General features: G+C 44.8%; 1 protein-coding gene across 1 annotated transcript in view; it reads left to right on the forward strand.

Annotated features, from left to right (window-relative positions):
• The window catches only part of LOC124553837 (neprilysin-2-like), a 271201-nt gene that overhangs the window by 32708 nt on the left and 214967 nt on the right, over nucleotides 1-23526 (forward strand). The window contains exon 2 of the mRNA XM_047127825.1: nucleotides 15009-15086. Within this exon, the coding sequence (XP_046983781.1) occupies nucleotides 15009-15086 (78 nt within the window). The remainder of the gene's footprint in view (nucleotides 1-15008; nucleotides 15087-23526) is intronic.

The raw sequence follows: 23526 nt of genomic DNA on the forward strand, positions 1-23526 counted from the left end.
GTGCGAAATCCCGGCTGGCTAGTACATCAAACGATTCGCCTGCGAAACAGCAATCCGTTTTCAATGAAATTTACATGTGCTATTTGACTGCAAAACAAATGTCTCAGATTAAAATGTTGACCCTGAATGTTGTTAATCTTTATCTTCAGAACTATTATTCTAATTAAACAGCAAATGGACATAAAATTTAACGCATCTGTCTTTCTGATAAAACTGCTTGAAAACCCACAAGATTGCACTCTCCTCAAATCTTTTATTAATATCAAACCACTGACCTGATACTGATATTTTCACACACACATTCCGACAATCACTCTACCTTACAGTGGATGAACTGTAATGATAATTAAATTTGTTGGCCTACCTTTACGCACGGAACGTTTGTCTGCTCTGCACCCTTTCGCCATAAATAATCATGATGTGACTGTCAAAAACCAAATTTCATTTACCGTACTTGCGATGTGCAATGCAAGGCGGTATCTTACCACTTTTTATAAAAATGCTTCTGCAACACGCAACTCGCGATGTGCAGTGCGAGAATGCAAACACATTGATAAAGATAAAGAATGAGAAATAAGGAATTTAACTTAACTACTGATAAACGCTTCATTAAGCCATAACAACACGCCTTTTCATAAAGCACTCACAACTATACGAGTTATCAAAACATAGGCCTATTTTAACAATGTTCCAGTGTAAAATTACTTTCCTTGGCACTTGTTTCAGTTATAAGACGAGGCCATGTGCTTAATTACAAAATTCCTACAGCATACCACAACCACACGCAACGTTCTAACAATAAGAAACTACACAGTTACAAATATAAAACAAAACTGGATTACCTTAAAAGTTCCTGTTATTGTTTCATTAATATTAGCTCAAAATCTTCGGCATTCCTCAAAACGCATTATTACAAAATCCTTCTTAAATAATCCAGAACAGCTTCCGTCCTTTTCAAACCGAGTTCAGTGCCAGACTGTCCAACACACACACACACACACACACACACACACACACACACTGCTCAGTGCTACTCTCTGACTTCCTCTAACATCTTTGGTCTCAAAACACAGACTTAACAAAGACTGTGATTATATCGATACTACAGATGCTGAGTACATTTATCAGATTCGCAACTCAACTTCGTTCACACTTATGGCCGAAATTTCTCGAAAATCGACATGCCAGATCGGATAGCCCCCTTGCACATGCTACGGAATCCACCTTTCCGTATGTGATGGAGGCTATTTCTCGTACCACTCACTGCTCCCCCTCCCCTGTTCCATTGTTGGTAAATATCCGCATTAACACAAATTTTTCGGATTGTCTCTTCGTAGTCATTTCGCAAAAGGTGTGTGCAATATGTTGTCAGACTCTGCCCAGAAGGTACTAATACATTCACTGAATGCTACAAGTGGTCCGTACGAACTAGAACTGCCAACTATCCCGTATATTCCGGGAAATCCCGTATATTGATTTAAATTGAACGAAAATCCTGGCTCACGTGTTTTACACTATGTATCCCGTATTTCCTGAATCTTTTAAATGAGATAATTATTGCTTTGTTGCTCTTGGTCATTTTATTTCCTTTGTTTTCCTCCCACCCTCCGCTTGATGAATTTAGGCTCAGCAAGCGCCCTCTTTGCATGGGGCCCCCAAAACCGGATTTCGTAAACCGATTTCCAAATATCCTTCTGGGTGGTCGTGTAAACACTTCGAAGATCGATTCTGGAAATCCGCTTCTAGTTGCGAGTTTTCCAATTCCGCAATCGATTTACCCTCCCATGTAAACACAACCGGTTTGTAACGTGCTTGGACTGTCGGGTTTCGTCTCGTTATTAAAAACTTTCGGCTAATATGGATGGAGTGCCTTAATGTACAGTGAAGGATATGTAGAAATATTAGTACGAAGCTGTTTACACCTCGTCTAAGTGATGAGAAATAGCGATTGTGTTTACGATATCAGACTGTAACAGCTGTTTTCCAGGCGCCATATTTAACTGGGGTAGCACAACCACTTCGGAACTTAACATGTAAACACGGTAGCGAAAAACTGTTTCCGAAATTCGGATTTCGTCTTTCAAAAGATGTGTCGCATGTAAACGTAGCGATCATGATTTCCGCGCGGCGTAGCAGCGTGGTCGAGGGCGCTTTGGCACGGTTCGCGCGGATCCCCCCGTCGGAGGTTCGAGTCCTCTTTCGGGCTTGGGTGTGTGTGTCTTGTCCTTAGTGTAACTTAGTTTAAGTTAGATTAAGTAGTGTGTAAGCCTAGGGACCGATGACGTCAGCATTTCCCATAGGAACTTACCACCACCCACCCATGATTTCCGTTCGGCGTTGCGTCGGCCAGATACTTCTCGATGCGGGCCGAGGTGTTCCTCTTTCACTGTCGGTCAGTGGTTGTATTTGTGTTCTGGGACGACAACGTGTACCAGTCAGGCAGTGAAATATTTTCCAAAGAGTGACAGGTGAGTGTTGCTGGTGAGTATACTGTACAAGAAAACTCACCAAGAAAGAGAATTAAAATTGTCACGTGTGTATCGCACTAACTGGAAGGAAACGCACTCGTCGATTTCACACGTAATGAGTAATCGTCATGAAGCACATTGTTCGTTCAGCAAATGGCATATTATTATTAGGAGGAGCCTGTGAACGAGTATCTCGAAAACGGCGAAGCTAGTCGAATGTTCTCGTGCCGCAGTCCTGAGGTAGAAGGACAACGAAATTATCATCAGGCGCTAAACGATTGAACGTCCACGACTCTTCACACAGTGTGCAGTCCGGAGGCTTGTCTGCTCTGCACAGCAGGACAGACGCTGATGTGTGGCATCTCTGTCGATAGGTCACAGTGCTGGTGCACGCACAAGTGTTTCAGAGCACACCGTTCATCGTACATTGTGGAGGGTGGAGCTGCGCAACATGCCACCCCTACATGTTAATATGTTGACTCAACGGCATCGTCCATTACGATTGCAGTGGGCACGGAACCGTCGGGATTCGCCGTCATCGAGGCGCACGGAGGCCCGAAACGTGCAGCGCGCCAGGGAAGCAGGCTGGTGGGGGCAGTGTTGTGCCGCGGGAGACGTGGGAGGGCCTGAGGCAGTAGTCGAAGACACGCTGACAGCTGCGAACAACCTGTATCCCTTCACGCCTGATGTCCTCCCTGACGGCGATGTCGTCTTTCAGCAATATAATTGTCCGTGTCTCGGAGCCAGAACCGTGGTACAGTGATTTGAGGAGCGTTATAGTGAAAACGCGTTGATGTCTCAGCGACCAAATTCGGCTGATGTGAATCCTATGACACCCATATGGGTCGCTATAGGGCGCTAGGGCGCCATCGCCGCGTGCGCAGATGGGCGGGCCGTTATTTACACGAATTACGTGACCTGTGCGTAGACATATGATGCCACATAGGCCTACCTCCATAAACCTACCAACAAACTGTCAGATCCCTGATAGGCAGAATAAGTCATGTATTTCGTTCCAGAGACGGACAAACAAGCTATTAAGCAGGTGCTCTTCATGTTTTGGTTCATCAGTGTCTCGTTTCAGTTTTTCTCAGCAGACATCCCTTTACCTTGATGTGTAATTTTGGATAACTCGAAATGCGTTATACTAAAAATATTTGACTTCCGTTTCATGTACTGGAACGTATTCATAAAAATAAAAAATTGTCAGAGTAACGCCATGAGATACGACGGTCAGTGAAAACCTCTTAACTCCAATTTGTTAAGCCGACTGGTGTGGCCGAGCGGTTCGAATCTTGCCTCTGGCATTGATGTGTGTGATGTCCTTAGATTAGTTAGGTTTAAGTAGTTCTAAGTTGTAGGGGACTGATGAACTAAGATGTTAAGTCCCATAGTGCTCAGAGCCATCTGAACCTTTTTTTTTTGTTATATTTTACTGGCGAAGCAAAAACCGTACCTTGAAACATAATGTGAAGTGATCCACAAAGTTTCTGCATACACTGAAGGGGCAAAGAAACTGGTACAGGCATGCGTACTGAAATACAGATCTATGTAAACAGACAGAATACGGCGTTGCGGTCGGCAACTCCTATATAAGACAACAAGTGTATGGCACAGTTGTCAGGTCGGTTACTGCTGCTACAATGGCACGCTATCAAGTGAGTTTGAACGTGGTGTTATGGTCGGCACACGAGCGATGCGACACAGCATCTCCGAGATAGGGATGAAATAGGGATTTTCCCGTACGACCATTTCACGAGTCCGGTAAAACATTAAATCTTCGACAGTCCTGCGGCCGGAAAAAGAACCTGCAAGAACGGGATGAATGATGTCTGAAGAGAATCGTTCAGCGTGGCAGAAGTGCAGTCCTTCCGCAAATTGCTGCAGATTTCAATACCGGACCACCAACAAGTTTCAGTATGCGAACCATTAAACGAAACATCATCGATATGGGTTCCAGAGCCGGAGGCCCACTCGTGTACCCTTGATCACTGCGTGACACAAAGTTTTACGCCTCGACTGGGCCCATCAACACCGACATTGGATGACTGGAAACATGCAGCCTGCTCGGACGAGTCTCCTTTGAAATTGTATCGAGCGGATGGACGTGTACAGTTGTAGAGACAACCTCATCAATTCATGGGCCCTGCACGTCAGTAGGGAACTGTTCAAGCTGGTGGAGGCTCTGTAACGGTGTGGGACGTGTGCAGTTGGAGTGATATGAGACCCCTGATACGTCTAGATACGACTCTGTCAGATGATACATACGTAAGCGTCCTGTCTGATCACCTGCATCCATTCATGTCTATTGTGCATTCCGACGGAGTTGGTGAATTCCAATAGGACAATGCGACACCTTACACGTCCGGAATTGCTCAAGAGCGACTCCAGGAATACCCTTCCGCGTTTAAACACTTCCGCCGGCCACCAAATTCAGCAGACACGAACATTACTGAGCGTATCTGGGATGCCTTGCGACTTGCTGTTCAGAAGAGATCACCACCCCATCGTACTCTTATGGATTTATGGACAGTCCTGCAGGAGTCATGGTGTCAATTCCCTCCAGCACTACTTCAGACATTAGTCTAGTCCATACGACGTCATGTTGCGGCACTTCTGCGTGCTTGCTGGAGCCCTTCACGATATTAGGCAGGTGTATCGGTTTCCCTGGCTGTTTAGTGTAAATGAGTGTGTAGTGGAAGTATAGCTGTTGACAGATGAAAGAAATCCGTGCAGTTGCAAATCTCTCTTTGATTATAGAGTTACTGGTTACCGTTATTACGAGTTTTCGCAAACAGATGGAGAGAAATCCACGCACTTACAAATCTCTCTTTGATGCCTACCAGCCATATGTTAAAGTAAGATATCTTTCAGGAATGACAATGAGATTAAGATACTGTAAAGTTGTGTCTTCGTGTGTGAGGAGAAGGGGCGACTGAAATCATCGCACGAGGTTGCAAAATCCCCTGCCAACCGGCTCTGCATGTGAGTCCCATTCGGAGCACTTGAAGTCACCTACCTTCTGTTTCTGATAGTTGCGGGCATCCGCGATCACTAGCGGCCATTTTTCTCCTATTTATTGCGCTGTACAGCAGACTTAATTTAATTTCACATTTCCCACTACAAACGAGAACCATACTTGAAGGTGATTGGCCGTGCAATGAACATTTACAACTACATGTTCCCGACTTAAGATTATACCGTAGCAGTTCATGCGTAACGCTCGCCTGTCAGTTGGCAGTGCTGAGCAAGAAATTCCCAATCATCTGTGCTTCTACGTTCTACCCCTCCCCCCCCCCCCCCCCATCAAAGCGGGTAGGCTATTGTACCTGTGCCACTTGCATCTCCCGTGACTAACTCTGCCAATTTTGCAAGTGCATACAGTACTTGCTATGGATATTGTCTGTTTACATTTGTGCACTCTACGATTAAAGCCTTAAACCACAGTTTTATTTGTTTATGAGGGCGATCCTGAAATTATTCAAATTCGTTGCGTAATCTCCAAAGCGACGAAAGCCTTCTGCCTAAAAGCTTTTAACTGAATTAAAAGAGTTAGCAGGACACTTTATCGCTTAAAGTTAGCCTATACGCTGCACTGAGTATTCTAATGCCTAATACCAAAGTTCATACGTTTATGAGAGGAGGACAATATAAAATTTTCAAATAATTTCGTATCAAATAACATACATCATAGCAGATGAAATATTGGAGCTAAACACAGAATTCTTTTCACACTACCCAGAAATTACCATAAAAACCACATGCAGAGTTTCATGAAAACAACTTCTGCACTTTTTGAGAAATTGGTACGTAAAGAGGGACTGATTTTTATACTTTACATTTATGAACTTATTATTTTTAAATTATGAATACGAAAGCCTAGAACCATGAAAATTTACGCCAATGTTGTTTTAGATATGTATCATATATTGTAAGATGTTCATTAAATTGCCCTTAGAACTTTAAGGGGTATGACGATTTATGTTCCGAACAAAAATCCTACCCGCTCCACTTCAGCGTACAACGTCATTTTAGAGAGTGGAAAATGCTCTTATTAGTGCTCGGGCGTAATTTCTTTCAGTTAACTCGTTAAAAGTGATAAATGGAAATGAGCGTATGGCATCGTTGGCCGATAGGCCCCATCTGGGGAAGTTCGGCAGCCAAGTGCAAGTCTTATTTCAGTCGACGCTACACTGGGCTACTTGTGCGCCGGTGATGAGGATAAAAGGATGATGAATACAGCCTGAACAGAGGAAAATCCCTTACCTGCCCGGGAATCGAACCTGGGCCCACTTGCATGGGAGGCGAGAACGTTACCACCCAGCTCAAATGGCGACTGTTAAAAGTGATAAAGGGGTATAATAAATAGCAGCTGGCCAGTGCACGCATATCTAACAAAGGAAGGAGTGAAGAAAGGAACTTTCATGTCCAGTCGACAGCCAAAGTTATTAGTTTGCTTGAAGGCAACGATGCGTGGGCAACCTCATCACGCCATCTGCGTAAAAAAGTTAGAGGAAACCACGGAAAATAAAAATTTGGTGGCTGGTCCAGGGACTGAACACGGGTCCCTCAAATCCGAGTCGAGCCGCTTTGCCACTATATGAGCCCCTCTCGGCCTCGCATATGTGTCGAGGTCAATATATATGACACTGATCAGACCTCTGATGACGTACGCAGCTCCAGTCTGGAGATATGCAGCTCCTACACGCCCGCAGATCATACAGAACAAACTCCTATGCATCTTTAGCAACGCTCCACGCTACACCCGCACCGTGGATCTTCATACTGAATACCGCCTTGGAACCCTCAAGGAAGTATTCAGAGTCGCCACACGACTATACAGTAGCTCTGGACACTCGAACAATCCTTTCATCCTTGCTCTGGAAACTAAGATCACAACCATAGGTGGTAGTATAAGCGGCCAAAGACACTTCTAGCTACGGTATAACCACCTATCATTCATTTCATTTCCATGTCCGGTCAGGATTTCCAAAAAATAGCAGTTGCAGTAGCTTTGTCATTTCCTTCGTAAACATCTTGTATTGAGCGCTGGTTATCCAGGAGGGGGCATACAAATAGATGGCTCGGATCTTCTACAGCCCCGTAGTCGCAAAAGGTGCCAGTGGTCGCTGGAAGGATTCCCTATTCTTCAGGTTGGTCTTGCATCGGGGGACGCCCACTCTTACGCGATTGAGGGACCTCCATACGGGGTATTGTACGTTTGCGGCAGGAGCTTGTTCTTCTTTCGGTGAAACGTCTACGAACAGTGAGCTCTTCCATGGCGAGCTAACATACACTCAAAAGCGGCAACGTTGGCAAGCCCCAGCCAAAACATTGACTGAATACGCCAGCTTCTTTCAAAGCCGACCAATAGGCTATAGCAGGGAAGCCGTCAAGCGACACGCTAGGCGCAAATTGAGACGCGTACAGCGCGTGTGGCGCGGCGCGGCGCAGCCCGCATTTTTGTGGCTACACAGGTTCAGATGGGAGCGCGAAAACTGGGACGCGACGCGACTGGGACGCGACGCGCGTCTGGCCCAGGTCGCGCGGCGTTGTGGTCGCGGCAGAGTTTCTCGCGCCCCGCGCCACGCGAGCGCTGAGGGAGGGGTGTGGCGGGGCGTGGGGTGGGACTCCTGCCATGTGCTCGCTTCGGCATGGCGCATATGGGCAGTGGAAGTACTGCCCATCCGAAAAGTACAGCCTTACACTATATTGAATTTTATTGTCACTGAGTAGTGTTTCGTTTTTCGCCGTTTAAGCGCTCTAACTCTTTTCGTTAGTACATAATAGTTTACAGTTGCATATATCTGTCTATTTTTTGTTTCGTTTATTCTTTTGTTAAGAACGATGCACAGTTCAGTAACTGACGAGCCATTAGCCAATGGGACTATATCTTCTGCCTACAAAATGTTTTCAGATCGTAAGAAGGGACAGATGATTTATCGTAAGGGTAGCGAATAAGGAAGTAAGGAATATTTTAAAATCATGTGATCTAGAAGAAAGGCAGGAAAGTAAAACAAGGTTATCTCCTTGCTGCCTGTTACGTTGATATCTCTACGATCTGTTACAAGAAGTCGAAAAGACGTAATTTCGAAGGGTACGACCCCTTTGTGCCCCTGGTAAAAGACGTCCAAGATCTGAAGTACATAACTTTCACTAGCATTACTTGGATATGGGTATAATAAGGGACGTTATACTATGTACATGTGGACAACACATTCCAACTGCAAGCTAGAAACAGCCGAGAAACCCTCACGAATAACAGTGTTTTAATTGGCTCTTCATGACGACAAGAAGCATTTCAGTGGCTGCATACGTACTATCAGCATTAATAAACTAATTACACGACAGGCTACACGAATGAAGATCTGGCGAGTACTATTCCGAAAATAAGATGGTTGGTTGGTTGGTTTGGGGAAGGAGACCAGACAGCGTGGTCATCGGTCTCATCGGATTAGGGAAGGATTGGGAAGGAAGTCGGCCGTGCCCTTTCAGAGGAACCATCCCGGCATTTGCCTGGAGCGATTTAGGGAAATCACGGAAAACCTAAATCAGGATGGCCGGACGCGGGATTGAACCGTCGTCCTCCCGAATGCGAGTCCAGTGTCTAACCACTGCGCCACCCCGCTCGGTCCGAAAATAAGAGTATCCTGGAATAGTGTGGTGTTTTAATATATGTAATTTGTTGAAATGTATTGCTGACAAAGGCAGATCTACTGTAATGACTAGCTGACAAAGGCATATCTATTTTAATGACAATGTTTTTCGAACGGCATGGACTCCAGTGTTAAAAATACCATGTTGTTGTTGTTGTTGTTGTGGTCTTCAGTCCTGAGACTGGTTTGATGCAGCTCTCCATGCTACTCTATCCTGTGCAAGCTTTTTCATCTCCCAGTACCTACTGCAACCTACATCCTTCTGAATCTGCTTAGTGTATTCATCTCTTGGTATCCCTCTACGATTTTTACCCTCCACGCTGCCCTCCAATACTAAATTGGTGATCCCTTGATGCCTCAGAACATGTCCTACCAACCGATCCCTTCTTCTGGTCAAGTTGTGCCACAAACTTCTCTTCTCCCCAATCCTATTCAATACTTCCTCATTAGTTATGTGATCTGCCCATCTAATCTTCAGCATTCTTCTGTAGCACCACATTTCGAAAGCTTCTATTCTCTTCTTGTCCAAACTACACTCCTGGAAATTGAAATAAGAACACCGTGAATTCATTGTCCCAGGAAGGGGAAACTTTATTGACACATTCCTGGGGTCAGATACATTACATGATCACACTGACAGAACCACACGCACATAGACACAGGCAACAGAGCATGCACAATGTCGGCACTAGTACAGTGTATATCCACCTTTCGCAGCAATGCAGGCTGCTATTCTCCCATGGAGACGATCGTAGAGATGCTGGATGTAGTCCTGTGGAACGGCTTGCCATGCCATTTCCACCTGGCGCCTCAGTTGGACCAGCGTTCGTGCTGGACGTGCAGACCGCGTGAGACGACGCTTCATCCAGTCCCAAACATGCTCAATGAGGGACAGATCCGGAGATCTTGCTGGCCAGGGTAGTTGACTTACACCTTCTAGAGCACGTTGGGTGGCACGGGATACATGCGGACGTGCATTGTCCTGTTGGAACAGCAAGTTCCCTTGCCGGTCTAGGAATGGTAGAACGATGGGTTCGATGACGGTTTGGATGTACCGTGCACTATTCAGTGTCCCCTCGACGATCACCAGTGGTGTACGGCCAGTGTAGGAGATCGCTCCCCACACCATGATGCCGGGTGTTGGCCCTGTGTGCCTCGGTCGTATGCAGTCCTGATTGTGGCGCTCACCTGCACGGCGCCAAACACGCATACGACCATCATTGGCACCAAGGCAGAAGCGACTCTCATCGCTGAAGACGACACGTCTCCATTCGTCCCTCCATTCACGCCTGTCGCGACACCACTGGAGGAGGGCTGCACGAAGTTGGGGCGTGAGCGGAAGACGGCCTAACGGTGTGCGGGACCGTAGCCCAGCTTCATGGAGACGGTTGCGAATGGTCCTCGCCGATACCCCAGGAGCAACAGTGTCCCTAATTTGCTGGGAAGTGGCGGTGCGGTCCCCTACGGCACTGCGTAGGATCCTACGGTCTTGGCGTGCATCCGTGCGTCGCTGCGGTCCGGTCCCAGGTGGACGGGCACGTGCACCTTCCGCCGACCACTGGCGACAACATCGATATACTGTGGAGACCTCACGCCCCACGTGTTGAGCAATTCGGCGGTACGTCCACCCGGCCTCCCGCATGCCCACTATACGCCCTCGCTCAAAGTCCGTCAACTGCACATACGGTTCACGTCCACGCTGTCGCGGCATGCTACCAGTGTTAAAGACTGCGATGGAGCTCCGTATGCCACGGCAAACTGGCTGACACTGACGGCGGCGGTGCACAAATGCTGCGCAGCTAGCGCCATTCGACGGCCAACACCGCGGTTCCTGGTGTGTCCGCTGTGCCGTGCGTGTGATCATTGCTTGTACAGCCCTGTCGCAGTGTCCGGAGCAAGTATGGTGGGTCTGACACACCGGTGTCAATGTGTTCTTTTTTCCATTTCCAGGAGTGTATTTATCGTCCATGTTTCACTTCCATACATGGCTACACTCCATACGAATACTTTCAGAAATGACTTCCTGACACTTAAATCAATACTGGATGTTAACAAATTTCTCTTCTTCAGAAACGCTTTCCTTGCCATTGCCAGCCTACATTTTATATCCTCTCTACTTCGACCATCATCAGTTATTTTGCTCCCCAAATAGCAAAACTCCTTTACTACTTTAAGTGCCTCATTTCCTAATCTAAATCCCTCAGCATCACCCGACTTAATTAGACTACATTCCATTATCCTTGTTTTGCTTTTGTTGATGTTCATCTTATATCCTCCTTTCAAGACACTGTCCATTCCATTCAACTGCTCTTCCAAGTCCTTTGCTGTCTCTGACAGAATTACAATGTCATCGGCGAACCTCGAAGTTTTTATTTCTTCTCCATGGATTTTAATACCTACTCCGAATTTTTCTTTTGTTTCCTTTACTGCTTGCTCAATATACACATTGAACAACATCGGGGAGAGGCTACAACCCTGTCTTACTCCCTTCCCAACCACTGCTTCCCTTTCATGTCCCTCGACCCTTATAACTGCCATCTGGTTTCTGTACAAATTGTAAATAGCCTTTCGCTCCCTGTATTTTACTTCTGCCACCTTTAGAATTTGAAAGAGAGTATTCCAGTCAACATTGTCAAAAGCTTTCTCTAAGTCTACAAATGCTAGAAACGTAGGTTTGCCTTTCCTTAATCTTTCTTCTAAGATGAGTCGTAAGGTCAGTATTGCTTCACGTGTTCCAGTGTTTCTACGGAATCCAAACTGATCTTCCCCGAGGTCGGCTTCTACTAGTTTTTCCATTCGTCTGTAAAGAATTCGTGTTAGTATTTTGCAGCTGTGACTTATTAAGCTGATAGTCCGGTAATTTTCACATCTGTCAACACCTGCTTTCTTTGGGATTGGAATTATTATATTCTTCTTGAAGTCTGAGGGTATTTCGCCGGTTTCATACATCTTGCTCACCAGATGGTAGAGTTTTGTCAGGACTGGCTCTCCCACGGCCGTCAGTAGTTCCAATGGAATATTGTCTACTCCGGGGGCCTTGTTTCGACTCAGGTCTTTCAGTGCTCTGTCGAACTCCTCACGCAGTATCATATCTCCCATTTCATCTTCATCTACATCCTCTTCCATTTCCATAATATTGTCCTCAAGTACATTGCCCTTGTATAGACCCTCTATATACTCCTTCCACCTTTCTGCTTTCCCTTCTTTGCTTAGAACTGGGTTTCCATCTGAGCTCTTGATATTCATACAAGTCGTTCTCTTATCTCCAAAGGTCTCTTTAATTTTCCTGTAGGCGGTATCTATCTTACCCCTAGTGAGATAGGCCTCTACATCCTTACATTTATCCTCTAGCCATCCCTGCTTAGCCATTTTGCACTTCCTGTCGATCTCATTTTTGAGACGTTTGTATTCCTTTTTGCCTGTTTCACTTACTGCATTTTTATATTTTCTCCTTTCATCAATTAAATTCAATATTTCTTCTGTTACCCAAGGATTTCTACTAGCCCTCGTCTTTTTACCTACTTGATCCTCTGCTGCCTTCACTACTTCATCCCTCAAAGCTACCCATTCTTCTTCTACTGTATTTATTTCCCCCATTCCTGTCAATTGCTCCCTTATGCTCTCCCTGAATCTCTGTACAACCTCTGGTTCTTTTAGTTTATCCAGGTCCCATCTCCTTAAATTCCCACCTTTTTGCAGTTTCTTCAGTTTTAATCTACAGGTCATAACCAATAGATTGTGGTCAGAGTCCACATCTGCCCCTGGAAATGTCTTACAATTTAAAACCTGGTTCCTAAATCTCTGTCTTACCATTATATAATCTATCTGATACCTTTTAGTATCTCCAGGGTTCTTCCATGTATACAACCTTCTTTCATGATTCTTAAACCAAGTGTTAGTTATGATTATGTTGTGCTCTGTGCAAAATTCTACCAGGCGGCTTCCTCTTTCATTTCTGTCCCCCAATCCATATTCACCTACTATGTTTCCTTCTCTCCCTTTTCCTACACTCGAATTCCAGTCCCCCATGACTATTAAATTTTCGTCTCCCTTCACAATCTGAATAATTTCTTTTATTTCATCATACATTTCTTCAATTTCTTCGTCATCTGCAGAGCTAGTTGGCATATAAACTTGTACTACCGTAGTAGGTGTGGGCTTCGTATCTATCTTGGCCACAATAATGCGTTCACTATGCTGTTTGTAGTAGCTTACCCGCATTCCTATTTTCCTATTCATTATTAAACCTACTCCTGCATTACCCCTATTTGATTTTGTGTTTATAACCCTGTAGTCACCTGACCAGAAGTCTTGTTCCTCCTGCCACCGAACTTCACTAATTCCCACTATATCTAACTTCAACCTATCCATTTCCCTTTTTAAATTTTCTAACCTACCTGCCCGATTAAGGGATCTGACATTCCACGCTCCGATCCGTAGAACGCCAGTTTTCTTTCTCCTGATAACGACATCCTCTTGAGTAGTCCCCGCCCAGAGATCCGAATGGGGGACTATTTTACCTCCGGAATATTTTACCCAAGAGGACGCCATCATCATGTAATCATACAGTAAAGCTGCATGCCCTCGGGAAAAATTACGGCTGTAGTTTCCCCTTGCTTTCAGCCGTTCGCAGTACCAGCACAGCAAGGCCGTTTTGGTTATTGTTACAAGGCCAGATCAGTCAATCATCCAGACTGTTGCCCTTGCAACTAGTGAAAAGGCTGCTGCCCCTCTTCAGGAACCACACGTTTGTCTGGCCTCTCAACAGATACCCCTCCGTTGTGGTTGCACCTACGGTACGGCTATCTGTATCGCTGAGGCACGCAAGCCTCCCCACCAACGGCAAGGTCCATGGTTCATGGGGGGGGGGGGGGGGGGGGGGAATACCATAGGTTATGGGAATTCAACCAAAATTCCAACAGAATTGGGGATTTCTTTTTGTGTGAATTGTTAACCTTTTCTCATTCGAAGAACATCATTTATTAGCAACGGCCACATTTCTCTTGTTAACAGGTTTAATAATATTTCTTTTCCCAAAATGCAGTACAATTTGACCAGCTCCTCTTGCAACAGCTATTGCGACAGAATTCTCAAACACAGTGTCCCATTAAACAAGTAATTAGCGACCAGAGAGCTCAATAGCTTACGAAAAACCTCATTGTGTCGGTTTGCAGTGACGTAAGAGAAGAAATTTCACGTTTTTTCCATATTAGGAAACTCTTGTTTCACTAGCTGTCGATAACTGTTAAAAAATTAGACTCCTGGGAATGAAAAAAATAAAATAGAAAGTATACTTTCTGACACGTCGCCATAGTTATGTTTGTTTACGAATTGGCAAAAGACTCTCCTCCGTGTGTGTGCTATCATTCGCCAAAATCTCGTGTCGAAGTCTCGAGCGGATTAAGAGATATGAGGGATGTTGTGAATATTTTATTCTCGCAGGCGTGAGATCGGGAGTGAACGCGCTACATTCGATCCATTTTCTCGAGATCGGAGACAGATAGAGACCTCCTCCCAATTCTGAAGAAAAATTCAGTGTGTTGGCTAAATTTCGCACACATGTGGTGAAATACAGGACAAAATGCAAAATCATAGCGACCTCTATTTTTCAATGCAAACTTTTCGAATTTTGCTTAGTGTCTTACTAAAATATGTACATCACAAAAAGTATGACCATTAGCGAGACGATGGGCACTTCGCCATGAAGCTGACACATAGTGCCACAAGTAAGGCAAAAATCAAATATTTTAACAGAATAATTTCTGCAAAAGGAAGATTACTGTGTGCGCGCGCTTCGATTCTGTCAGTGCAGAGCGTCGCTAACCAGTGCGTGCAAAGTCTGTGTACGCGTCTCAATAAACGATAATGAGTCCATATGTTACAGGTATGCTGATGCTGACCGAGAAGCCAACATCGTCACCCAGCTGCAGCCGGCGAGTGACATGGCTCCACGACGTCAGAGGTACGCGCCTGCATGATACCCACTACTAACAAAGCCTGCCCTTGCATGACCTGTCGCAGGCAGCATGAAATCCGCTACTCCTCTTACAACCCCACCCAACTACTGCAGAGGATTTTTTCCCTTGGCTCTTGCCTTGGCACATTTTTCCTCTGCCCTTCAAACCGCTACCCTTCATTCAACTTTCGTCCCAATCTATCTCCAGATGAGCGCGTATTAATGGATAACCGTAACCAGACGTACGCAAACATCGCAGTACCGACATCCTGCGAGACCCCACTTAGAGGAAACTAGCCAATATGCAGAGGCGGCAGTAAGCGTATTATGCCGGTGTGAGCATGGAGGGGCTCCACCATACTTAAAAAAAAAAAAAAAACCTCATACGTGGTTCACGAGCTGCGGACAATCGCATACGTGTATGAGTGGAGTCGCGACTCTCCATTTTCTTTGTCTTCCTTAAAATACTCACTAATAATACATCGAACAGTTCATTTATATCGCTGTATTAAATTTCAAGTAAGGACTACAGTACTTTTTTCGTAAAATGTACCAGAACATTTTGTGCCACCTAGTACTGCGCCACGATTTTCTCGTCCTCGAAATTTCAGCGCACTGAATTACTTGAAAACAAAAGAGAAAATTTCATTTTTTAATACTGCAGGTTTCCCGACAAGTGACCGAAATGATAACTAGTAAGTCGACGCCATTGAAACCCTGTCTTCCGCTTGTATAACCGTATAAACGCCACCGCCTAGACCACAGTCTCCATGGGTTCCAAGATCGATACCATGTATTTCTAAAGATGATTCTCGACTTCGGCCTGCGGTTTTAAATTCTGAAGTGATGCAGTATTTGATAGAAAACGTACCCAAACAAATCAAAAAGCTTGATTATCCTCGTGATGCTTAAAATCGAAGATTTTTCCACTTGTGCCGTGTCCTACGTGAGCGACAGAAGCGACCGACAGCGAGCGACTCCTGGATGCGCGACACTCCAGCGGCAGGCAGCAGCATCGGGGGAAGAGCCCGGCTGTCCTGCGTGCGAGCGGCCGTGTCGCGCTGCGAGATGGCTGCTGAGAGCCGACCAGCTGTCTCTGTAAAACGCCGCCCCTAAACTGTGGAATACTGTAACTGGAGGGTAAGGCTAACAAAACTAGGTTTACGTAAGCAAATAAAGCGTAAAGGAATGCTGTGCATGAAATTTATAAAGGGAGGAATCTCAATGGAGAATTTCATAAATATCATCAACTACGAAGATCACCAGACAAATTCTTCGAATACACGTGAATGAGCAGGGGAGCATTCGACTATCTCATCAATAAATTAAATGCAAATGTTTTTTACGTGAACAAGAACTTTAAACAGCCAATAAATGAGGAACAATGACTGACTACATGACTAACTACCCTAAATACACACATAAACACACAGACCGATAACCTGCATATCCAGCCGTGGTGTAGTGGTAGTGTTAGAATTTGTGGTTATGTGTGTCGAGAAGGTCCTCCGTTCGACAGTGGGTTCTTTGTACATTTTAACTGACTCAGTTATAGTTCTGTATACAGAGTTTTGTGTATACTATTTACACTGCATCGCTGAGTATATATTCGAGGTTTTGCCTAGTAACTTGATCTTTAAGTGTAAACACACCTGTCCCAGTATATCGCACACATGAATTTCCTAATAAATTGCAATGAACCATGAAATTTTACAGATATTTGATGTTGCGAACGTAATTCATCAGCAGTCAGTGCTAACGCCAAGGGTTTCAATTATTCTAAATAGTCTGTAAAAGTAGAGCATACTAAATTTTCGAAAAGAAACTCAAACGTTTTGTGTAATGATTTGTCCCAAAGGATGAAATAAAAATTATTAGCGAAACATTTGGTGCACCTCATTTTCTCTTCATGATTTCGAGCGTCATTCAAAGGCACTTAGAACGTTTCTCTGATCTGCTTATTTCTTTTTCAGAAATCATTTCATAATATATTTGACCGACTTCTTTCATTTTTATATTTTCGAGCTTGTCAGGAAGCATGATCGTACTGACTCCTCGTTTGCCTTCCTAACGTACTTGATTCGAAGGAAGCCTTATTGACATTTAAATACCGCACCAATGTATCTTTTTATGTGCAAAACAGCTCGGCCTTGCGCAGATGAAATTTTTGGCACATCATTTACTTAGCTTGGCAGCAACTTGTCGTGAAATACACTCCTGGAAATGGAAAAAGAACACATTGACACCCGTGTGTCAGACCCACCATACTTGCTCCGGACACTGCGAGAGGGCTGTACAAGCAATGATCACACGCACGGCACAGCGGACACACCAGGAACCGCGGTGTTGGCCGTCGAATGGCGCTAGCTGCGCAGCATTTGTGCACCGCCGCCGTCAGTGTCAGCCAGTTTGCCGTGGCATACGGAGCTCCATCGCAGTCTTTAACACTGGTAGCATGCCGCGACAGCGTGGACGTGAACCGTATGTGCAGTTGACGGACTTTGAGCGAGGGCGTATAGTGGGCATGCGGGAGGCCGGGTGGACGTACCGCCGAATTGCTCAACACGTGGGGCGTGAGGTCTCCACAGTACATCGATGTTGTCGCCAGTGGTCGGCGGAAGGTGCACGTGCCCGTCGACCAGGGACCGGACCGCAGCGACGCACGGATGCACGCCAAGACCGTAGGATCCTACGCAGTGCCATTGGGGACCGCACCGCCACTTCCCAGCAAATTAGGGACACTGTTGCTCCTGGGGTATCGGCGAGGACCATTCGCAACCGTCTCCATGAAGCTGGGCTACGGTCCCGCACACCGTTAGGCCGTCTTCCGCTCACGCCCCAACATCGTGCAGCCCGCCTCCAGTGGTGTCGCGACAGGCGTGAATGGAGGGACGAATGGAGACGTGTCGTCTTCAGCGATGAGAGTCGCTTCTGCCTTGGTGCCAATGATGGTCGTATGCGTGTTTGGCGCCGTGCAGGTGAGCGCCACAATCAGGACTGCATACGACCGAGGCACACAGGGCCGACACCCGGCATCATGGTGTGGGGAGCGATCTCCTACACTGGCCGTACACCACTGGTGATCGTCGAGGGGACACTGAATAGTGCACGGTACATCCAAACCGTCATCGAACCCATCGTTCTACCATTCCTAGACCGGCAAGGGAACTTGCTGTTCCAACAGGACAATGCACGTCCGCATGTATCCCGTGCCACCCAACGTGCTCTAGAAGGTGTAAGTCAACTACCCTGGCCAGCAAGATCTCCGGATCTGTCCCCCATTGAGCATGTTTGGGACTGGATGAAGCGTCGTCTCACGCGGTCTGCACGTCCACCACGAACGCTGGTCCAACTGAGGCACCAGGTGGAAATGGCATGGCAAGCCGTTCCACAGGACTACATCCAGCATCTCTACGATCGTCTCCATGGGAGAATAGCAGCCTGCATTGCTGCGAAAGGTGGATATACACTGTACTAGTGCCGACATTGTGCATGCTCTGTTGCCTGTGTCTATGTGCGTGTGGTTCTGTCAGTGTGATCATGTGATGTATCTGACCCCAGGGATGTGTCAATAAAGTTTCCCCTTCATGGGACAATGAATTCACGGTGTTCTTATTTCAATTTCCAGGAGTGTATTTACATTTTTCCTCAACTCATTAATTAAGTTTTCGTTAATTACCCTGATTACTTTCAAGCTGTTAAATACTTTCATGCAAAACTAGACCTCATGCTGGTCACTTTGATACGCCGTTTACCTGTTTCTCTCCGTTTGTTTGGCTATGAAAATTCGGACAAAACCTCATGGTGTAATTTATAGGCGATGTTGTTTCCGCTCCGCTCACGCGTTTACAAAAACGTGGCGAGTGTTGATCATACGATAAAGTAGTCCTTTCTGCGTGCTGTCACTTCCAGAAATCGTCGCTTCGATATCTTGAACCGTTTATGAGATACGACCATTTTTACCACCACTTGATTCCCTAAGCGCAGGATAGGTTGGGACGCGCCGCGACCGACCCGTCCGCGGATATAACAACCAATGTCTCAAGAATGAAAAGAGATATCATTCCGGCCTCTACTTTAAATACAATTTAGATATATTGGTTACATTTCATACGCAATAATGTGTGGCCTTAAATGAACTATCCTTAAAGTCTACACAATGTGATTTCACCTCTGCAAATTCTTAAAAATTTCGTGCAGCCATGTACTTATTTTCGTGCAGCACAGTAACTATGACGAATACTCACACTCACTCACCGGTCATACCGGACTCCATTACCGCAGCAACGTATTTTCACCACCTGTCCTTGTCTTGGGCTATTTCCTTCCATTCACCTTCAATACCTAGGCTCCTCAAATCAGACTTCACACTGTCCTCCCATCTACGCCTCGGTCCCCCCACAGGACGTTTTCCCCCTAGGTGCCCTACCAGTACTCTGCGCGCTGCCCTACCCTCATCCATTCGAGCTACGTGACCCGCCCATCGCAGACAACGTGATTTAATAATACTGATTATGTCAGGGCTCGAATAGAGTTCGTGAACCTCTTCGTTATGCAGTTTTCGCCACTCTTCGCTAATTACATCCCTTTTTGCTCCGAAAATTTTCCTCAAAATTTTGTTTTCAAATACTCGAAACGGCTTTTCATTTTGCACAGTGAGAGACCAAGTCTCACACACATACAGCATAGCTGGTAGAATAATAATTTTGTATATTCTAATCTTTAAATTCCTAGACAATATCCGTGATGAAAGTAATCTATTCAGTGGGAAGTACCACGCATTTCCCGCCAGTAATCTCTTCTTCAGTTCGGATTCAATCTCATTTCTCGAAGTGATGTCCACGCCTAGATATTTAAACGTGTTCACTTTTTCAAACTGCATGTCTCCAACTCTTAACATTTCCTGATCTACTGCTGTTGGAATTCTAGTAGTAACCAGGTATTTAGTTTTGTCTTCACTTATCCTTATACCTACATCTTCACTAGCGTTGATTAACGCATTCGCATTTGCTGTTACAGATTCTTTCCTATCGCTAATGATGTTTAGATACCCGAATATCTTAATATTTCCATTTAACTCCACACCCTTTGAATTATCTGCTGCCATTCGTACAATATATTCTAGGACTAAATTAAAAAGTACCGGAAACAGGGCATCTCCCTGCTTAAGTCCGTTCTTTATTATAAATTCTTCTGACTCCAATTTCCCCACTCGTACTCTACCTTTTGTGTTTTTCAAACTCGCTTGTATAAGTCTAACATACTGCTTTGGTATTCCAAGTTCCAAAAGAATTCTGTACAATTTTGATTGCAATACTGAATCATATGCTTTTGTAAAATCAATGAAAAGATTATAAACTGGTTTATTGTATTCCCATTTCTTTTCCGAAATTTGACGCAGGGTGAATATTATTAGGTCTATTGTTGATCTGTTCCTCCAAAGGCCAGCTTGGTAATCCCCCACAATTTCATCTGCACATGGTGTAAGCCTGCTTAGCAGAATATTCCAGAAAATTTTGGAACATACTGGTAACAGCGATATCCCTCTATAATTACTACAATCCATTTTGTCGCCCTTCTTAAAAATTGGGATCAGAATCGACTCCTGCCACTCTTCAGGTATCATCTCTGAGTTCCATACTTTACCTATCACTTTGTGAACTACTTACACCAACTTCTGTCACCCATTTTTAACTGTCTCGTGGGCCCCTACCACAACGGCACAGCGCGTCCCCAGGTTGCGGGTAGGGGATACGGCCTTCAGATATGAAGGGTAGCTGCGAATACAAAAAATAAGCAGTCGCGGACAGCCGCTGGGGAGCAGGCGATGGCGTGATGAACCATCCCGTTTCTTCTTCTCTTACTATCAAATCTATTCATCAATAATCAGAAACATTAATGGGCATGGGTCCCTTTGACGTAAACTATGAAGAATAACGAAAATAAATTCAGACTTTTATCGAGCAAAGATATAATGCTGTTAGATGCGGAAGAAAACAAAAAATTCACTGAATACTTTTCTTAAAATCGGATGATTAGTATTTCAAAGCTGCCGTCGCGTCCGCTCCACTGCTTTGCCGGGAAGACACGTCGTGCGTGCTGGAGCGACGAGATTCAAACACGTTTGAATTCAAACGTCGCCAGTTGCAGCGGGAGACAGGCAGCGACACAGATGTCGCTCACGTAGGACACTTCCGTAACTACACCTGCGGTTGTGTTTTGTCGCCTGAAGCTGTCGCGCGCTGCCGGTCGCTTCTGTCGCTTTTCATAGGACGCGGCCTGAGTATTACGAAAGGCGTTTAAGAAACGGCGCTAAGTACTACAGAGAATGGGTGTTCCAATCATATTCGAGAAATGCTGTTTCCTGCTCATTTCGTAAGCTTCTCGAAACAAAACATAACAAATTCCGTGACGGGATTAGTGAGTTCAGCTTTATTCCTTAACAGACATGAGAAAAGTTCTGTGCATTTCAGAAATTATAAAATATGAATTGAGATGAATAACTCTTTAAAAAACAGCCTGCACCAGAAACTTTTAGATGCTGAAAAGGAGCGTTGACAAAATGTTATTGTAAGGATAACGCACGTGATTCAGTTTCTTGAGTTCACAAAACATGGCGTTACTTGAAAAGAGCAGAAAACTGTATGACTGGAACAGTGATAACTTTCTGAAACGCACTGAAATGTTAAGAAAATTCGGTGAGCGATACGAGTTTCACGAATATCCTGACGTACCTCGGAGACAAAATTCAGAATGAAATAATTTCTGTACTTGCAAACCAAATCAAAAGTCACTTTTTAAATTTATGCCGAACTAATAACTATTTTTCAATTATACTTTACTGAACTCCCGATTATTCACATATGGAAAAAATTGATGTTGTTATTAGATCCGCTATTTTCGACAAATGCTTCACAGCTCTTTGTCCAATTTTTGATGCCACTGGCGCCAGTTTGACTTCTTTTATAATAGGAGAGCTACCAAAATATAATCTGAATGTAAATAGTCTGAGGACAGGGCTATGACAGTTGCTGAAATAAATAAACATCAACGATACATAAAGTTTTAATAAGGTTCATTAATCAATAATTTCTCTTCGTTTTTAAACATTTAAGCACAAATTCACCATTGTGCTGGAGCACTGTAGCCACCATGAAATGTTGGTTACAAATTTCTTTATATATATTTTATCGGAAATTCTGATGTTGAGACATTATTGCGCAACTACAGCAACCTTTACATGAGCACAAACAGTTGACAGTATTGAAGACTGGGTTACAAATGATGACTCTGGGTGATCAAAAAATACTGTTGATAGCAGATAAAATACCAACAGGCGAACATTAAAAACGCTTTAAAGCACCGACGTTGAGTGGAACTGACATTGTGGTTGTTGGCGAGAATTTACTGGCTTGACAGCTTGACGGTGATTAGTGATAATCTTCAGTGTGTCTGAGAAACCCATCGTTCGTATGATGCATTGTGATGCCTACTGAAATTTTTCAGAGGAGAGGAGGGATATAATTTTTTGATCAAGATGATTAAACCATTAACCAGTACAATGATTAACCCATTAACTGATACATACCAGTGTTGTGCTTCAATTCTATTCCTAGCAAAAGTTAATTATTCACTCACAGGTAGGGAAACAAACAAGGAGTTCAGCCGTATGAGCCTACCACTTGATGATTCGTCGAAAAGAGGACAATCACATACTGAAATCCCGCAGATTGTTTCATTAGTTCGCCATTGATATATACGCCACAACTGAAACGGTGCGTCTGTCATATATACATTTAAATCAACAAAAATTGCGAATGGAAGAACGCATTCTAGTGCGTTATGCCACGAATGTAGATGGAAATGTAAACCATGTCGGCTGACCCACCAATTTTCCAGCTGGAAGCCAGAGGCACGTGCACGAATACATGCAAGAAGCGATGATCTACGAAGTCTGTTCAAGAAAATGCGGAACTTTGTTCACAAAATTTTACTGCGCTTACCTTTTACTTCTTGTGCATGGTCTGCTTCGACGTACTCTCCTCCACAATTGATACACCGCTCCCAACGCCGTTTCCACTTCCGGAAGCAGTCTTGGTACACCTCTTGCTGGATCGCACGAAGCGCCGTCTGCAAATTTTCTTTTATCTCGTCTATCGTTGCAGAGCTTCGTCCTTTCAATTTTAGGAATAAAAAAAAGTCCACAGGACCAGGTCTGGATTGTATGGAGGATGAGGCAGCGCAGTGATTTCGTGTTTTGTGCAACAGTCAAGCACCAATAGGGAAGAATGCGCCGGTGCGTTATCTTAACGCAAGAGCCATGAATTGTCTGGCCAGATTTCACGTCGTTTCCTTCTCACATTTTCTCACAGGAGTCGGAACAGGTCGCGATAAAACATGTCCCTGTGCCACAAATTCATGACGAGGCAATCTTTCAAAGTCAAAG

This window comes from Schistocerca americana, chromosome 11 (genome assembly GCF_021461395.2).
Source record: "Schistocerca americana isolate TAMUIC-IGC-003095 chromosome 11, iqSchAmer2.1, whole genome shotgun sequence".
NCBI lineage: Eukaryota > Metazoa > Arthropoda > Insecta > Orthoptera > Acrididae > Schistocerca > Schistocerca americana.